The 18,528-nt window shown below is 43.5% G+C and overlaps 1 protein-coding gene across 4 annotated transcripts in view; it reads right to left on the reverse strand.

Moving 5' to 3' along the window:
- The window catches only part of kcnab2a (potassium voltage-gated channel subfamily A regulatory beta subunit 2a), a gene marked incomplete at its 5' end in the record, with an annotated part of 103,558 nt that overhangs the window by 17,114 nt on the left and 67,916 nt on the right, over window positions 1-18,528 (reverse strand). For all 4 annotated transcript variants that reach the window (XM_080461836.1, XM_080461835.1, XM_080461833.1 and 1 more), the window contains one exon: window positions 1,154-1,197. In XM_080461836.1, the coding sequence (XP_080317962.1) occupies window positions 1,154-1,197 (44 nt within the window). The remainder of the gene's footprint in view (window positions 1-1,153; window positions 1,198-18,528) is intronic.

Genomic DNA, 18,528 nt, shown 5'->3' on the forward strand with positions numbered 1-18,528 from the left:
GGTCGGACCAGTGAAGTGATGCCATATTAAACTTCAAAATTACAATTTAAAGTTTTTCTTTCGCACGAAAATGTCAATATTTTCACAAAAATAAACAATTACTGCTGAAAATTGCAACAATCTCGATGTAAAGCCAATTTTAAACAAACCTTCTGGTGAAATGTCTAGAAAATCCTCCTCTAGCTGTTGCATTCTGGGTGTTTTCACCGACTCATGTGACAGCAGAGCTTTGAGTAGTTTGATAGCAGCGAGGTAGCTATGGCAGCATCACTGATATCTCAGCTCGAGTTTCAGTGTTGTCATGTCTGCTACTCTTGGAGATTTACCCCCCCCCCCCCCCCAAAAAAATCTAAGTTTTCCTTGACATGTTTTTACAATTTGCTTGGTGGTTTAACGGGCCGGAGTGGAGGCTGGTTCGAGCCCACGGGCCTTATGTTGTGACACCTCTGTGCACAAAGAGTTTCTTTGCTGCAAACAAAGCAAAAAGAGACCAAAGTTTTCTTTGTCCTCATCCTGACGTTTCTATCGTGGGACCGAAAGATGTAAACAAAACATGCTGGACAAAGGATGTCGTACGCGGCGACATGATCTTCCACAGTTGAGATAAATGCAACGCGGTGCATGTTTGATGACTGTGTGGGCTTATAGCTTCAATGTGCACTGAGGTGACACAGCAGCAGTCGCTTGTCCTCCATTGTGCGTCAATACGGACCTTCTGAAGCTCGCCTTTTATGATAATTTGCCGATTCACATGTCAACTGAGCTGCACCATGGGTGGAATGGCAGGATTACTCTTTAACAATTCATAATACAGCAATTGTACCAGGGTTTGTTTTAATGGGACCAAGCTGAATGTGTTGTGATGGATGGATGGATGGATGGATGGATGGATGGATGGATGGAATCCTAAAATCTGCCCTCATCCTAACATTTCAGTCGTGCAGTCAGCAGTAAAGTTAAAGTAAGACAGACCTGAAACATTGTGAGAGAGTTTTAGTGCCGCATTGCCCCCCCCCCCCCCTGCCTGCTTGAAATCACGTCTCCACACTTTCTCCTTGTTCTTAGAGGAAGGAGGTGACATGTTCCCCTCACAAATCTGTCATACAAACTCCTCTGAGTGTGGCAAACTTCTCACTTTCCCTCGTGATCTTACCTAATCCGAGGCAGGACACCCGCAGGCCCGACTTCCCGAGGTTTCTGTCAAAACACAAATGAAATACATTAACGTTGCTGCGGCGCTGATTTGGGTTGGCTGTGATCAGCAGCGTTGTCCATCATTTTCAACAACGACTGATCAAGAAGTAAATCATCTGATAAATCTTGTTTCCCAGGCTCACAGTCACGGTCGCTATGAGGATCGGGGCTTGGTGTGGATTGAGAGGAAGGACAGCGACACGTGAGCTGACAATAAGAATAGGTGTGTTTGTGTGTGTGTGTGTGTGTGTGTGTGGGTGCTGAAAAATGCCGCGGGGAAAATCCCAGACAGGAAGTGGGTCTTAAGCAGGCTCCACCATGACATCCAGTGAAACGTTCTCGCGGCACACCAGGATCCGTCAGCCGCTATCTGACTGAAATCCCCCTACAGCATCGTGGAAGCTTGACTACACGCAGCAACTCACTCCTAAAGCTGGCGTTTCTGAGCCTATCACAGTCCAGACAGACCCTCCGCTGACAATCACAGCTTTGGTCGGGCTCTTTGATTTTTTTTTTTTGTGTAAAGCTTTTCAAAAGTTCCGAGGTGCCTGTGGTTCCTCGCCGGAACGTCACATTGTTCGGAGCGCAGAAATGACTAATCCGTCTGAAATTGTTTCAGGAGGGACTCTGATCTGTGCAAACCTCGAGACGTTGTTAGTTACACTCCTTCAGATATGAGGAGTGATTAAGCGTACGACATGAAGTGTGCTACTTGTGGTCAAGCTCCTTGAAGAGATGAGCCGGCAGTGTAAAACACATAAAAGGAGCGCGGCGTCGGAGATGATGTAACATGTGCAGGAGTCAAAGTGAGCATGTGGGAGGATATCTAATATATTTTATAAGACCAGCTGTATGGAACAGGACGGGAGAGACAGAGGTGTGTGCATGCATGCAGATGTGTGCGTAATATGACTGAGCGCGCGCGCGTGTGTGTGTGTGTGAGTGTGTGTGTGTGTGTGTGTGTGAGAGAGTGTGTGGGTGTTTTGTGAAGCTATGATAAGATTGGCGAATTGCCACAGTGACTAACAAAACACTTCCTTCAATGTGGCCTGAACAGAAAGTCCAAAAACACAGGCTGAAGCCTTTCAAATTTCCACACTCCAAAGTGGACTCGGTGTGTGTAAACACAAAAACTAAATCAAGCTATCAAAGACTTCGAGTGTGATTTGGTATTTCATCCATATACTTCCTATTTCAGAATCCAGTTAAATTCTGCCGACACCGTCCAACACACTGACCAACAGAAAGGCTCTGAGATCTTTACTTTATGTCAAAAAGACTTCTTGTTAGAAAAAAGACACAGTGACTGATGCACATGCTGTACATTTAAATCCATCAACCTACTATATATAAACCTTTGTTAATAAACTGAATGCGTCCGTCACAACTCAAATGAGAGTGTTTCCACAGTGGCAGGTGGAGCAGGTCTTCCTTAAAGCTCGGCTTTAAGTTCTGTTTGCGCTCGTCGTTTCCTGATCCGCTGAGCTCGCTCAGGCCTTTTAAATAAAGTTTGAAGGTATATTCAAGTCTGGCATGGGATTTAAAAAGATCCCAAAATGATTTGGAATATTCTATGTGTGTGTGTGTGTGTGGGGGTGGGGGGGATAACCTGGAACTGTGACAGACTCTGAGTTTCTTTTCTCAGGACCGAATGTCTGAGCAGATTTAGCAACGGAGCAGACGAGCAGATTCAAACAAAAGTCTCCAGAAAACAGAGAAGTTTGATCCAAGATTCTGCAAATAGCTGAGAGGAAAGTCAGACAGAGAATAAAGAGACTCGAGAGGGACTGGAGTCCGTGCTTGGGGGACTTTCCATGTTCTCCCAATGCAGAAGTGGGTTTTCTCCACGTGATTCATCTCACTGTTCAAAAACGTGTGTGATTTACCAACTAACGCCAAAGTTGTCTGTAGTGAGTGTGATTACTCTTTTCTTTTTGTTTACTCGCTGATTTCTAGTAAACTTCCACATTGCACCCTGCCTTTGCCCCTCAGTTAGAACTGACTCCAGGTCATTGGGGCAGAACAGATGAAGGAAAACAGAAAAAAGAAAACATTTCCTCCCCAATAAGCACGTCAGCAAAGAGGAATCCATGTGACAGACTGAGTTGTTGAGTTGTTGGACGGCAAAAAACACACTTAATGCAGATGTAAGACGGTTTGGTAGGAGAACCTGATATCTTTGAAGCAGGAGGATTAATAAATGTTCTGGGGAATGGGCTGCGAGCAATCAACCTTAAATTGGAGGAAATGAGAAACAATCTGTCCAACAGAATCAGGAATCGACCGCACCGAGGGAAAATGAGACTTGAGACGGTCAAGAAGTGATGCTATTATCTGACAATATATCTTGTTCCTCAAAATCTGTGATCTTAAGTCGTACAAGGTGATTTGCAGACGGGTCATCTCAGACAGTCTGAGAGTCCATGTGACTGCTGCTATGACCAACCACTGTTAATACAGCTGAACGTGAAGACCACAGCCACACCACAACGGACCACAACCACAGTTTGCACATTCCCAATGAGGGAAAATGTTGGAGCACACACACATTTTTCTATTCTGAGCTTTTTCTCCAGGACAAAACCAGAAAAAAAACACTAAATTCTTGCTCTGCTTTGTTTCCTGAAGGTAGTATGTAATATAGTAATATAGATATTCTTGCATATTCATGCACCAAAACCTCTACAATCTGTGAGAGCCTTAAGACCATCAATCAAAGCACCACGGAGAGGTACTGAAGAACGTTCAGAATTCAATCTAATCCTGTTGAAATGTCATGGGGAGATTTAGAGCAGGCAGAACATCCAGAAAAACCTTTCCACATCTCGAAGGTGAAGGACTTCTGCATGAAAAGCAACAGACTGATGGATAATAACCCAGAAGCATCAGCATGAAAGTATTTCTGCTAAAACGGGGCCGACGTTGGCTTGTGATGGCAACGGAGTGCTCGCTTTATTCAGAGAATCATCTGCTGATATTCTAGATGATTATTTAGCAGAAGAATCCGTTTTCCCACAGACGTGCTGAAGGACATCGTCTTTACAGAGATACTGTTTTAAAGAAGGTCAAATGTGCACTCTTCTGAAAAGCCAACTTTTTTTTTATCGCTGTATAAAAAAGCTCTCTGCGACTCGTGCAAGGTTTGATGCCGAAAAACATTCAGTGTTAATTTTGCATCCAAATATATATGGTCTTTAGTTGAATTATTATTATTTTTTCCAGTCGGTGAGGTCCGTAAACATGTCACACTTTGGACCCGACGGTCACGTGACGTCGTGTGTGTTGAGCCCTGAGACTGTGGAGGGACAACATGTCCTTACATTGGAAGTGGCCTCCGGCGGCCCGCTGGAGCCGATCAGCGATTAACTGCCTCTTAATTGCATGAGTGAAATTCCCCCTTCAGGCTGCTGCAGCGCTGCAGCGCCGCCATCGCCACGCCCAAAAGCAGCTTACTGACCGGAATCGTTAGTGGAGCATGGATGCTGGAGTATGTTTAATGATGGACCGAGATGTGTTTTTGTCCAGTCAAAGAAATATCTCCTTGATTGCAGACTTTTCCCGGCTGAAGCTTTTTTTTTTAAAAGAAGCTGTAAAAACTGTAGTTTGTATTAAAATCACTCCCGAGTGTAAATTCAGCAGAGCCTCTTTCAAGGATTGCACTATCTGCACTCAGTTAAATGTCTTATGTGCTTAAACAAATCTTTGTTATTTAATATTTACAGGTTTTTTTTTTTGCTTCGTTTAACGAAAACATTAAAGGCAATATCTTACTTACAGCGACAGCCTGCCCAACAGCCTGAAGACATTATGAGGAGCGAGGAGAAGACAGAGTTCACTGCTAGTCATAAAAAAAAAAAAAAAATCATGAAATGAGATGCATATTAAACCTGTACGCTTCTCCAGCTGCACCACTTTCATCCGCTTGCGTGGAAAAGCTTATTAAAAAGCAAGGTGGAAGGTGCAACTGCTGCCTAACTGTATATGCTGCACATGTGGTACCCGAGCATTCAAACAACTTCCACAGTCCTAAAAATAAGCAGCAGGAGATCAGAGTACGCCGCCATGCCCTTGCCATTGTTCTCATTGCGAAGATGTCGCTTTGTCAGCACATTGTTCTCGTCAATATTTTACCCGACCGGCCTTGAATGCAGCTTTGTGCATCGTTGCCACGACCCTCCGCCGGGGCCTGTAAGCAGACCCGAGGTCAGGTTCCCGCTGAGTCTCAGCACACATGAACCCTGAATAATGGAGGAGACGGACGCAGCGCAGGACGGTAACACCACAGCAGGCCCGAGGACACAGCCGGGAGGACTCCCCCCCTCCAGTGACCACACTGCTGGTCGCTCTGACACGTGCACGCCGTTCTAAACAGGAGAGAAAACACGGGTTCTGTGTGTTGGTGCCGAGTCTGTTTGAGGTTTGTTTACTCACAGGCAGTTTAACACTTCGGTTTGACGCGTTGAATCATTCACACGTAAAACCGTCGTCGGCTTACAGGGTTTGTTTCCATCGAGATAAACTTTGAGCCAAGAAACACTCGGGAGTCCCCCTGGTGTTCTGAGCCCTCAAGAGTCTCAGTCATTCATTATTGATGATTTAATTACTTGATCAGCAGAATGACAACCGTTCTAAAGGGAAAACCAAAGCGACACACGACTCTGCTCGATGACATCGTTCTGAGCACCTTCTAGATAAACTCCTTTATACAAACTAGTTTGTTTGGCAGATCTTTTTTCTTTTGTTATAACAATAAATATTAAAAGAAAAAAATTGGAAAGTGTGTTTATATCCTTGTCAAACGGTGCAGCCGTAAGGAACGTGTTTGTGGGATGAGCAGCAGAGCTGATGTGTGTTTTTAAAACAATGCTGGTATCTCCGTGTCCTGAGAATCGGGTATCTGACAAACTTTATCAGAAAATACCTATGAAACAACTATGATGGTTGTTGGAAAGGTTAATGTTCTTTACGTTTCAATCATTCAGTCTACAAAAGAAAAGATGTTCCAGGGAAGATGTGAATATTCAGCTTTCTCATCCCACAAATGCTTGTTCATGAGAAATGAATTCAAACATCAAATGAACAGGGTTTTTAATGGTATATGATGTCCTGCCAATAAGCATTGTCACAACAAAGGGACGGCTTCATTGGTAGAGTGGGTTGCACCTCATTCAGAAGGTTACAGGTTCAATCCCCATCCATCCATTTTCTCCCTCTTATCCGTTTCCGGGTCGCGGGGGTTGCAGTCTGAGCACCGTCACCCAGATCACATCGCACCGATTAAGAACCGTCCTGCAGGTGGTGAGCCCACGGGAAGGTGGCGCCCAGCATGGGACACGAACCCACGACCCTGAGAGTGTAAGTGTCATGCTCTACCAACTGAGCGAGCCGGGTCAGGTTCAATCCCCGATATGTTGAAATGTCCTTCAGCAATACACTGAACCCTAAACGTCTCCCCCTGGATGCATGGCAGAGTGACTGTGACGAACATTATGAAGTGCAGTGAGTGGAAAAGCACAATATAAGTTCTTGTGTTTACTGCACTTCATTAATAGTGACCAATGTTTTTGGCACGTCGCTGTATTTGTCGATAATAACTACTAATTTCCCATCAATCAAGACTTTAAGGTGTCAGCGTCTACGACCGACACACAGCAGAGTTCCTCAGGTTCTACAAGACGTTGATCAGCTGACACTGGAGTGCTCTGAGACACTGAGCAGGACATGCAACCCTCAGGCCGCTCAGTCATTCCTGACAGCGTCACATCAGACTGGAGGCTGCCAGCCGAGGCGTGAGCAGTGAAACCGTTAAGTCCTGTAAGCTGAGAGGCGAAGCCCCCCCACAGATCAGGTTGGTTGCAGAACATCCTCCAACACCCTGCTGCTTGGCCCGTGCTTCCTGCCTCCTCTGACCGCTGCTGACAGGAAGCACGACCCGGCTGTCTGCCCGGCAATAATTGGGCTTTTGTCAGAGTGTCTCAGGTGTTTACACCTGCTCATTTGTCCCACACTGAGCGCCTCCACCACAAAAGCAAAGACTGACTTCCTGTCGGAGATAAGGCCGGCCTTTAGACGCGTCGTTGTTCACACAGCTTCCACATCGTTCACTTTTAAAAAGACGATCAGAATCCAGCTAGACAGGAATAGAACTGGCACAACACACATTCACCACAATGAACCGTGAGCTAGTTGTCAAGTGTCTAAACTAGTCCGGATCACCAGGAAATTAATTTCAATCTACAACAGAGTCATTCCATATCAGTATCGATCAGTATCAGTATCTGGTTCTGGTCCATGTCAGAGGCACTTCTAACTGGAGTTTCCAATCTAATTTTCTTTTACAACACAATATGTTGAAATTTACAGATAATATGCATTTTGCAGCCACACAACAGTTTATTAGTTTGCATTCTCACCTCAAAAAAATAATAACTGTGTGTTTGTGATGTACTAAAGTTAACAAAGAAGATGGATGAATGAATAACAAACCGTCATCAACATACAACCAGTAGTTTCTGACATATTCATGCAGGTCTACACCTACGACCGAATGAATCTTCATAGTTTCCCATGGATCTGACAGTGTATTTCTGAAGGAAGCTCCAAATGAAGAAACAATTAGTGATGACACGTCTTAAAAACTTTAACCCCGACAGCCATCTACATATTCCTGAAATTAAACTGCACAGATAATATTTTCCCTAAGTTGAATATTTAGGGAGGCATGAAAATAAATGAGGTAAATGAACTGATGAAAACAACCTATTCCTAATTCATACAACAAACATTTATGACGCCAAATCTACTGTAAAAGTGTAGTTGAGAGGGACTTTTATCAGTGCAGATCTTCATCCACGACTCCCTGATTGAAGCTTTTAAATGAAGCCGGAGTCGAACGGGTGAACGAGGAAACAAGGTCATGGAGCTGCAGACAGGAAGGTGTTGAGAGAAATGTTCACCGAGCAGAACTATTAATACAGTCTGAGCTTCAACTTCACAGAAACACACACACACACACACACACACACACACACACACACGCACACGCACACACACGCACACGCACACACACGCACACACACACGCCAGCTGCTCGACGCACGGGGACACTGGACGATTTAAGGGTGGTGAATGAATGAAACGCATGTGGCCATTAGAAAGGCAGGAATTAAAAAGCTCCTTACACATTTTTCGGTGATCGACTGTAGTTAAAAGAACACGTCACCCTTAAAATAAACTATTCTTCTCACGCCACAGACATGAAACCTGAATCACTGAGCTTTTTGTCTTTCACACGATTCTTTATACAGAGAAAAAGAAAAGACATAAGGATGTTTTGACCTTTATGTTCTTGTCTGGAGTATAAACGTATTGTAAAGACCTGTATGCTGAGAAATACAAGATTAAACTACGTGTTCACTCAAAATGTACGAGTCATAGTTTATGAGCTTGGAAAAATGTTGGGGTCAGGGTGCCTTTTCTCTCAGCATGATTTATTTAGGTTGATTCTTAAAAAAGAAACCATGATGAACAGAAATGAGTGGATGGGAAAACTATTGTAATAACATACAAACGGCTTTAGTTAAAAATCAAACCTATAAAAGTTATGACAGTTGCAGACTATATCTAAAGATTTAACATATATTTCATATTGAAGAATCAAGTTCTCATCTTTCAACATTCAAAACCCCAGGTCTAAAACGATGTCCATCAAGATAACATAAAAACCTTTAAAATACACCAAATAATCATGTTTATTGAGCTTGTTTGTTGTTTCATCACTGATATTGGATTATCTGCTTAATTCTGACTTTTTATAGAAAGAAAGCTGTAAGTTTCAATGGATGAACCACTCATAACTAAACATTCATCACATGTATATTGCTGAGAAAAACACGTCTTAGTTAACTGTATTTCTATCAATATTATCTAGTGTGAGAATACCTACGAATAAAGGAACATTCTCCTCTTGTTACTTTGACCAAACACCCTCTGTAAAAGTGAATGTAGTTGCTGGATTCAGTTTCAGGGGTTGTGATTTCTCCTTCAGGGCTGTGATGAACCAAACTGTTTAAAAAAAAAAAAAAAAAGCATTAAAGTTAACCTTCATCCAGCAGTGAGGGCCACTGTTTAATGAAGGTCGACTTCTCAAAGCCTGGTAATGAAGAATCTGCTCTATTTGATTGATCATGAACTAAAGTCAACACTGCTGGGAGTTATAGACTTAAAAGGTGTTTTCTAATTCCCGTAGAGACGACAGGTCTTGCTGCTCTCTGCGGTTTCAGAGAATAAATGGCCAGTCGAGCCACTGACTGCTTATTCAGCCCATTTTTATATATCATCTTTTTCTTTTCTCGGGTTTTTCTAAACCCTTCTGTCTCCTGCGTCCAGCATCCTGTTCCTAACACCCATCATCTCTCCACATCGAACCAAACCAAACTACCTTCATCTCGCTCACTTCTCCGCCCCTTTAACTAATAATATCGAGATCAGATCTGCGGCAGAAGATCAGAGTTGGTTTCAGTATTTCTGAACCAATTAGCCGAGTTGTTTTTTTTTAATTAGCATTTTATTACCAGAGTTGCCATAAGCTGACAACTGTTTCCAACATAGCAGCATTAGCATCGCAGTGGATAATATATCAGGGGTGTGGAAATATTTATCCCTTTGCAATGCGGCTAAGCCAAAGCAATCCAGGCGATCTCTCTGGACTGTGAACCCAAACCCCCCGTACGACACAGGTTTGAGCTGGGAAGGCTGAGAAGCAGTGCAAGATACTTTTCTGAAGTCACCCAGAACACAAGAATAGCAGTGTGTATGTCACGCCTCATGAAGGGAATTCTAAAAGGGCTTCTTGAGTCTGTCGGTTGTCCTGTGGACACGGCTTTACATGTGTGAGAACAAACAAGATCGTCTAAAACAAGATGGTAGTTTAACTCCAGATACCTGCAGCTCTGATGTTTGCCTCGAGTCACTTCATACAGCAGAGCTGTGAAAGAGACATCCAGGAGATGATGAACCATTTGAGGATAAACAAAGAGCGAGATCATGTCTGGGTTTTTTTTCCCTATAAAAACACTTTACATGTCAATATACCAAGGACATGTTTTGAAAAGTATCAGCCGATTAACTGCTGACTCACTAGAATTTGGTCTAATTTGCTGCCGACCTGGACTGAAGGAACCAGAGAGGTTTTCCCTCAGTGTGTTCAGGTTCGCTCTGCAGTCAAACCTGAGAAGCGGCGCGACGTGTTGAAGAAGGCGAGCTGCTGCGATCACGGCACAATGTTTCCTGCGACGCGCGAGGAGTTTGCAGCTACGTACGTATTTCATTAATGTTGCTCAGTCACACAAGCTTCCGTCGAGTGCTGAGGAAATGAACTTTTCATTCCGGGGAACCTTCTGGACGTCTCCTCTCTGGCCGTGCCTTTCATGACCATTAAATGGCGTGTGCGCTCTCACACGCTGTATCCTGCTTTTTGGCTCGCAGCGTCATGTCTGACAGCTGCCTGAGAGGACGTCAAATGTTATTTCATTAAGACAACTGTATACATACAACAGCCAGATCCAGAGGGCCGCTGGCACTGAAGCACTTTAAGACAGCTGTCAATGGCGGTTTTTTTTTTTAAATGTTTTTATTTGGGCATAAACAGATTGTCAGCTCAGAGGGTTTTCCTGGGGCTGAATTTGTTTTTCTTCAAACTCGGGCATTTTCAGCAGCTCTTGTTTGGGGATAAATCTGCCAGCGCCTGCAGGGATGGAAAAAAATCTTCTGCTACATGGTGAAGACGAGCGAACGGTAAACTCACACGAAAAACCTGTGGGGGATTCTCATGCAGTATCTTTAATGTCATACCGAGCTGTACTCTAATACTCCGGCGTGTTTTAAATCGTAGCCAAAGGACGCTGTGGCTGTAAGAGCACGTCGGTTGACAGCTCCAACAGCCTGACTTCCTTTCATCGCCTCGACTTGAAATAAAACAAAAAGGGAGTAAACGTCTCGAAAAGAAGCAAACGATATGATCTAGATTCCTTATGTCTAGATTGAATGGTAGTTTTTTTTTGTATTTAGTGTCTGTGGAACTGCTGAAAAAGGAGGAATGACTACGTAATTCTGCCCATTTATCCAAGATAACCTTCAACATACAATTTAATATTACTGTGTTTTTGGACTGGAAGCTCATTTTCATGTATGCCAATTCTTTTTAACAACGCTATGAAATATTATAGTCATGATTTCAGCTGCAATGCTAAGGCCCCGTTTACACGACAAAGCGAAAACCCATCCGTATTGAGTTTTCTTTCAGAAAAACTTTGCTTTTACACGTCAACCGTTATTAATAGAATAACGTTGTTGTTGTTGTTTGTCGACGGAGCATGTGCAGCAGAAGAATTATTTACTATGGCCACGGTGCACATGTGCAGTGGCAGCGTTTCAAAAAGCCGCACTTACTCCCGTTTCCACGGAGACGGAGTTGTAGTATTTTTAAAAGGTTCCACCTTGGGAGCTGTTTTTAAAAAGTTCCGTTTTCAGTGGCTCCGAGCAGCGTCGCCGTGTAAATAGACACCCAAAACACAAGGGAAGTTTTCTGTTTTCACTTGAAAACGTTGTGGTGTAAACCTGGCAGAAATATATGAAATATGTAACATCACTTGTGATGAATAAACACTCAAGGGTGCAACTTTTGTTTTGCTTCTTTAACATCACATCCATGTTTGCGGTTCACACCGGCACTGTTTCAGAGGCAGAACAGTCGTGGATTTTGCTGTTTTGGGTCATTCTTGCCACCTTGTGCCACCAGGTAAGACAAAAACAGTCATCAACATAATCGACAGCACGACGGCTCCATCTGATTGGCCACTGGCAGCCTGAGTGGGCTTGCATGTGACAGGGGAACCTGGAACTGTCTGCAGTGGGTCCAACAAAAATGTTCAAGGTTTTTAAGAGTAACTAACAAGCCGGTAAGAAGCAAAGAAATACTGAGGATCAAATGGGCACCGTGTCACTTCAGAGCAAACTGGTGCCATCTGCCCGATTTAAAAAAAAAAAACGTTGAGGTTAAACATTCACAATACACACGACTAAGCATGATGCCATGTAAGCTAAAGCTCGAGCCTCCTGAGGCTGCAGAATAGTCTCGCATTTGTGCTACGCTTTTCCTTCAATCACTGCCTTGCGCATTATGTAACGTGCAGTTCAGATGCCTCTCATGCAGAAAGCAAGGCCAAACACAAATTGCAGTGTTGATTCGGGGTTCTTTTATGAAGCCAAAGCCATCGCCTCGTTACTAAGTGGCGGCACTTAGTAACCTTGTGAGGAACATCAGAACATACTGCACAAACACAATACCTCCACACACCACTATAGATTCCCCCTCGCAGTCATACGTGATCATTCAGGAAGGAAGAAATACAGTCCAGCACAAACAGTTGGATGAAATCCCTGCACGCATACAGTATGAAGCACGAGCTGCTCCACTATAATGCAGATATTGAACACTTGCCTCTTCTTGGCGGAGCACGTCAGAATTAATAAATCCGAGCTATTTCTAGAGCATTTAAAGAAATATCAGGCAGTGTGCTGAGACACACACACAGAGGCTCTAATTAAACTCTACCAGTGATGCAAAGAAAGAACAGCTGTCTTCATTTTCTCCTTCAACATAACACAAGTGTGTCTCTCACATGAAGACACTTATAGCCATACTGTATACGCAAAATATGGCACAACACCCCCCTCCCACCGTTCTTATACACGAACACAGACAAAACCTCCGTAACACAAGCCCACATCAGTAAATGAACCGTCCCACCGTTTGGTTTCTCCTCACGCGCCCAGAGCAAACAGATGGCCGGCGTTTTTCGTTTTCGTTCAACTTGGAACCTAAGTGGCCGCTGCGACCTGAAATCTGCACTCTGGATGAGCCTCAGTATTTACGCCGCAGCGGCCAAAAGTGTGCGGCTGTGTGCGCGTTCTGCTTAAGCTACCACCGTCTATTTATGATTCATACTTGAAGGGGGAGTGCAGGCTGTGGAGAGCTGGCTCCCTGACGAAGAGAGCCCCCTCACAAGGCAGGAAAACGTCCCAGCATGCACCCACACTCATGACGCCCCAAAATCTCACACCCACAGCTTTTGTCACCCGAGTGAGAGCGACGCATGGCGTCGTGTGAGAAAATATTGGAAAAGCAAGAGGCTTGGCTTTTACTGGACTCCCAGAAATTCCCCAACAGCATCTCCCAACGGCGACCACAGTCCATAATTCACAGCTAATGTGGAGTAATATCTAAAACTTTCCTTTTCAAATCGCTGACACCCTCCACACATTCCGCTCTTTGTTTTCTCCTGCCATCTGTTACGTCAAGTTAACTTCAAGGTACACTAAACAAAGGCTACTCTGGGGGGGGACAGGCGTCTTCGTACATAGTGTTATGATACATTACAACTTCACACAGCACAATGGTGGGATTTAAATGCCATCCGCTTACACAACACTGCCGGCAGCGATTCACTGTGGCTGTGATTCACTGTCAACTTTACAACCAAACGTGGACCTCGGGAGATGTGAGGAATCCTACTGACAGTCCGGACCGGGGCCAGTTACTTACAGATTTACACCAGGGGACGAGGTGAGTCAGCTCCGGTCTGCATGCCTCTGCAGCAAACGACACCGGGTGCAACACAGCACAAGTGTTTTGGAGCTGATGCGGACCGTGGCAAAGAACAATACTGCGCTTTGAGAATTTATAAATATAACCCCCCTGAAGCACAATTGTTAGCCACAGTGCTTTGAGGTGGACTTCATACAGTTTCTGTAGACAAGGCAGAAAAAACAAACAAATATATAAAATGAAAAATTGCAGTCTCAAACTTCATCACCTCAGCATTGCTTCACAGCCGTTTATTTGCTTCTCGGTGGCAAATAAAACTCTGGCTTTTCACATCTGTTTGGCTGACGGAGGAAAATAACTGAAGCTGGACACTATGTGTGTGTGTGTGTGTGTGTGTGTGTGTGTGTGTGTGTGTGGGGGGGGGGGGGGGGTGCAGGAAACAGTCTCCAAAGTTTATGAACAGATTACATTTGAGCATTTTGAGATCCTATAATCTCAAGCTGATTAGGTTTTGAAGCAGGGTTTGGTACTGAAATAAGGTCTATAATGGAAACAGAGACAATACAACTTCACAACTTTAATTCCATTCATAAATACATCAATTTTATGGAATCGTTTCAAAATCTCGAATAAGTTTGAGCCAGCGTTACTGAGCATGAACCTTAGAAGCGATTACATCGACAACAAGTCATCTGATTAAACACTTCTATCAGATTATCTTGACCTGATCGGATTAGGCCAATCTACTGGGTTAGGATGAGATGGGAAAAGGGCGGTAAACCCTGATTATCATCTGATCAGAGTTCATATAAAGAGACAGTCAATGTCACAGAGCAAAGCCTTACGGGATTGATGCAGTGTTGAACCTTGACAGGACATTCACCAAAATACTTTTCACTGATTTTAGTTTCTACTCTTGAGGTGTTGGATAATTCAGTACGAGGTTAAACAATTCACCACATCTGAGTCACGACGGAGCCTAAACACCGTACGCTCCCGTTTACAAAACAGTCTGTTTACATGATTATGGAGCTCGGAGCGACTGAAAAAGCAACTTTTTGAAAGCGATTCCCAAGGTGGAACTTTTTGACAACGCTCCGAAGGAGTCACTGTGTAACGAGAGGGAAACACAACTTTCTAAAAACGTTCCGGCTCCAGTGTTTATGTTGCTGCCATGAAAAGAAACAAGCAGAAAGTTTTTAAATGACAAATACCACATATGACTCACAATTTAATTAAAGTCAGCCGTGTATTTTTGTCATCAGTAAAATATCGTTAAGTGTAAAAAAAACAGGAAGTAGTATGGATGTTGCTGGTCACTTTCAGATTAAAGATTATCTTGATTTATCTCATTTGTAATGTAAAAATACCCTAATATTACCGTGGCAACGCCCTCTAGTACTGTTCGAGTTAGAAGTATTTGTTTGCAGTAGAAAAAGGTCAATGTTAAATGTTAGAAGCGCAGTAATGGTCATATTTAAGTCACTGAGACAATGGTTGTTTGGTTTAAGTCACTAACTTTTTTTTTTTTTTTTTAATTTAAGATTCAGGAATCAAAAACTGATGTGGAATTGTGAGGAATACATTTTCTGAATTCAACCATTGAGCTTTTTTTATACATTTTTTTATTCCACCATAAAATAGGTGATGCTAACTTTCCACTGAGCGTAGAAATATGACGTGTCACCGCTCTCTACGGTGAGGGTCTCATGGGAATCACTCCTCACCTGCACTTCCTTCCCAATCCCACAGATTCTCTTCCAGAAAGACTACTTTACATAATCATGAGCCATTTTGTGTGCATCATTAATTCAGTCCTGACTGAAGGCATTTAATCAGCGAAGGGGTGCGGCTCTCGCAGTCAAGCTTGATGATGTTAACCTCCTATCTGCCCGACCCAGAGCCGCTCTACAGATGCATGAGCAGCATGAGCAGCATGAGCAGCATGAGCAGCATGACCCCCCCCGAAGATGTTTGATGGTTTCCTTGCTCTTGTGAGGAGAGGTCACTTCCAGCCTCCCACCTTTGCACATAGATGGGAACTGTTCAGATTCAAGGCCGCAAGTCAGGGAAACTGAGACGACCGTATGCAAATGAGGCTGATCTGAATTTCACAGGGCTTTTCTGCAGTACGGATAATCGGGCAAAGTTTTGTTGGTTGGAAAAGACAGATTTAACTGTATTCTTTAGGACGGCAGTTATAAAACCACGAAGCTCTTCAGCTGTCAAAATGGAAAAATTCTAAGTCTCTTTCATAAAAGAAAGAAAGAAAGAAAGAAAGAAAGAAAGAAAGAAAGAGAAGCTCAAGGATGAAAAGAGAAACGGCCATGTTAAAGGGCTGGCGAGCTTCGACTCCCACAGGCGTGTTTGAAAGATGCACAGTGACATGAGCACAGATCAGTCCAGCCTACTGTACTTCCTCTCGGGCGCAGTGCCTACACCAGCATTAACCTTAGCCATCCTCTCTCCTCGCTCCTTTCACTCGCTGCTTTCAGTCCTCTCTCTCTCTCTCTCTCTCTCTCTCTTCAGAACAAAAACCGCAAAACACTCTTGTCGTAGCCCCGGTGCATGAATTCCTGAGCCTCATGCTGCATTCAGGCCGGCATTACCTTCGGTTTACATCAGATACGAGCCGGCTTCACAAACACAGAGCCCGCCGTGCACTCCGGACCGAGGAAGCGGAGAACACAAACAGCCGCTGGCCCCCCGAGCCGAAAATGATTTCACTCATTCAATATCATTAGCCTCAATAATGACAGTGTGCAAAACGCGGCGAGGCCGCCGCTGCTAGCAAAGGAGTCGGATGCGTAAGACTGCGATTCGCCTTGAGACAAGAGAGCGCGGGGGGTGGGGGGGTGGGGTTCCTGTGTTTCCTACAATGAAAACTCAATGTTAATTTCTTGTTAAACAATCAGGGACCAAGTATAAAAATATAAAATAAATGGATCAAGGCTAAAAGGGAACGTTATAAAAAGTGCCTTTCTGATTCAGCTCTAAACTGTATCGTATAAATCGTATGTTCACAGTGATTAAAGCTTCTTCACCAGCAGATTAAACAAAATGATTTATGATTTATATATGAAGACGTCAGAGCTGTGTCCGCTCACTCATTGTGAGGCCCCCCGTCTGTCCACACGCATGTCCATGTCCTCGCTATTGTTCATGTTTATAGGGTAATTGTGTGGCATCATTACAGAAACAAACAACAGCACACCTTCTGACCCAACATGCGAACTGCGCCGTTTCTGTGTAAAACCGGACATCGTTTTCAAAACGTCACGTTTTCACTTGAAACGTTGTGTAAACGTGTCCGAGGTGAAATAACTCAGGATGTGAAAGGTCACGTTACATATTTCCTGTATTTGATAACTAATTGTCACTGGTGATGAATGAAATTTAATGATGGGTTCTGGGAAGATGCTTTTACTTTGAAAGAGGAATCTGTTGTGAAATATTCTATTTAATCCAATTTATTTCAACATGTATTTACTTGAATGTGAGTTGTACACTTTTGAAGTAAATTGAGCCTTTTGAGAGGAACGCTGTGACAAAGCTCCTTCATCGCACTCCAGTGTAAAAATGTGCTTGATATATTTTCACATCACAATAATTAGCAGAAAACACACTTTGGTAACACTTTGCTGGCGCTAACAAGACGAGACACAAAAAGAAGAATATCGCAGCTTTACTCAATATTGTCACAGAGAAGTGTTTCCGCTCCGGAGTAACGTTACTAGAGAATATTCGAGTACTATTCTGTTTTATTAGCTTCTGAATGTGAGTTCAGTTTCTTCCACATCAGAGGAGACATGTTGGAACTTGCTATTGTTCGGTAAATCCTGGTGAAGCTGAACGTGACTCAATAAGCAGATACTCTGCATTAATGAGGGGCGTGCTTCAGATCATAACAAACTGGTCCTCATCGCGCTGAAAAGTGGACTCATTTTCTCACCGATACTTCATGCAGATTCTCTTTTTTTGTTCAGTGCTACTCCTCGCTCCTCAAGCCTCAACGCTTCAATATGCATTAACACATCCTCCACTTCATGATCATCTTCCTCATGCTCCCTTTTGGGTTTTTTCAGCCTGTAAAAGCTGGCCTCATTTGAATAATTCACCAGACAAATAGAAGGCATTTGCATTTAGATACAAACGCATTTCTGCGAGCAAACCCTGAATAAACGTTTGATAAAACACCGTCATTAGACTTTAGCTCCCTCGAGGTCCCCGCGCACGGCCAGACTTAATAACTTCACTGAAATGAAATACAAAACCTTTTTATCTGCCGCATTTGAATAAAAGCAACAGGATCGTGAATACTACAGCAGAGCTGTAATCAGCTGACTGGAGGGTCGCTGAGAAAATTCAATGTTGCGTCACATCAAGAGACGGGGCTGTAGACAAAAGCTATGATTATGTTAAGTGTCAGTGTTTGCTGTCATGAGCCTGTCAGAGTACGAACATGAGAACAGCCTTTATGGAGCTTTTGATTGAGTGACTAAAGATACTGCTGATGTGAATATTTCACATTCAAAAAGTTCTGCCCAACATGATGATACTATCAGTGCAAAGCAAACAAACACAAAAATGATGGAATATTTGTGCTCTACATGGTCTAATCTGGTGTAAGGAAACTCTAATTCCTTTTAATCTGAACAAACAGGGCTTTGCGTCACTGCAGCACGGAGCAGATTAGACATCAAAGATCACAAAGATCATTAAAAACT

Source organism: Lipophrys pholis, assembly GCF_963383615.2.
Source record: "Lipophrys pholis genome assembly, chromosome: 4".
Classification (NCBI taxonomy): Eukaryota; Metazoa; Chordata; class Actinopteri; order Blenniiformes; family Blenniidae; genus Lipophrys; species Lipophrys pholis.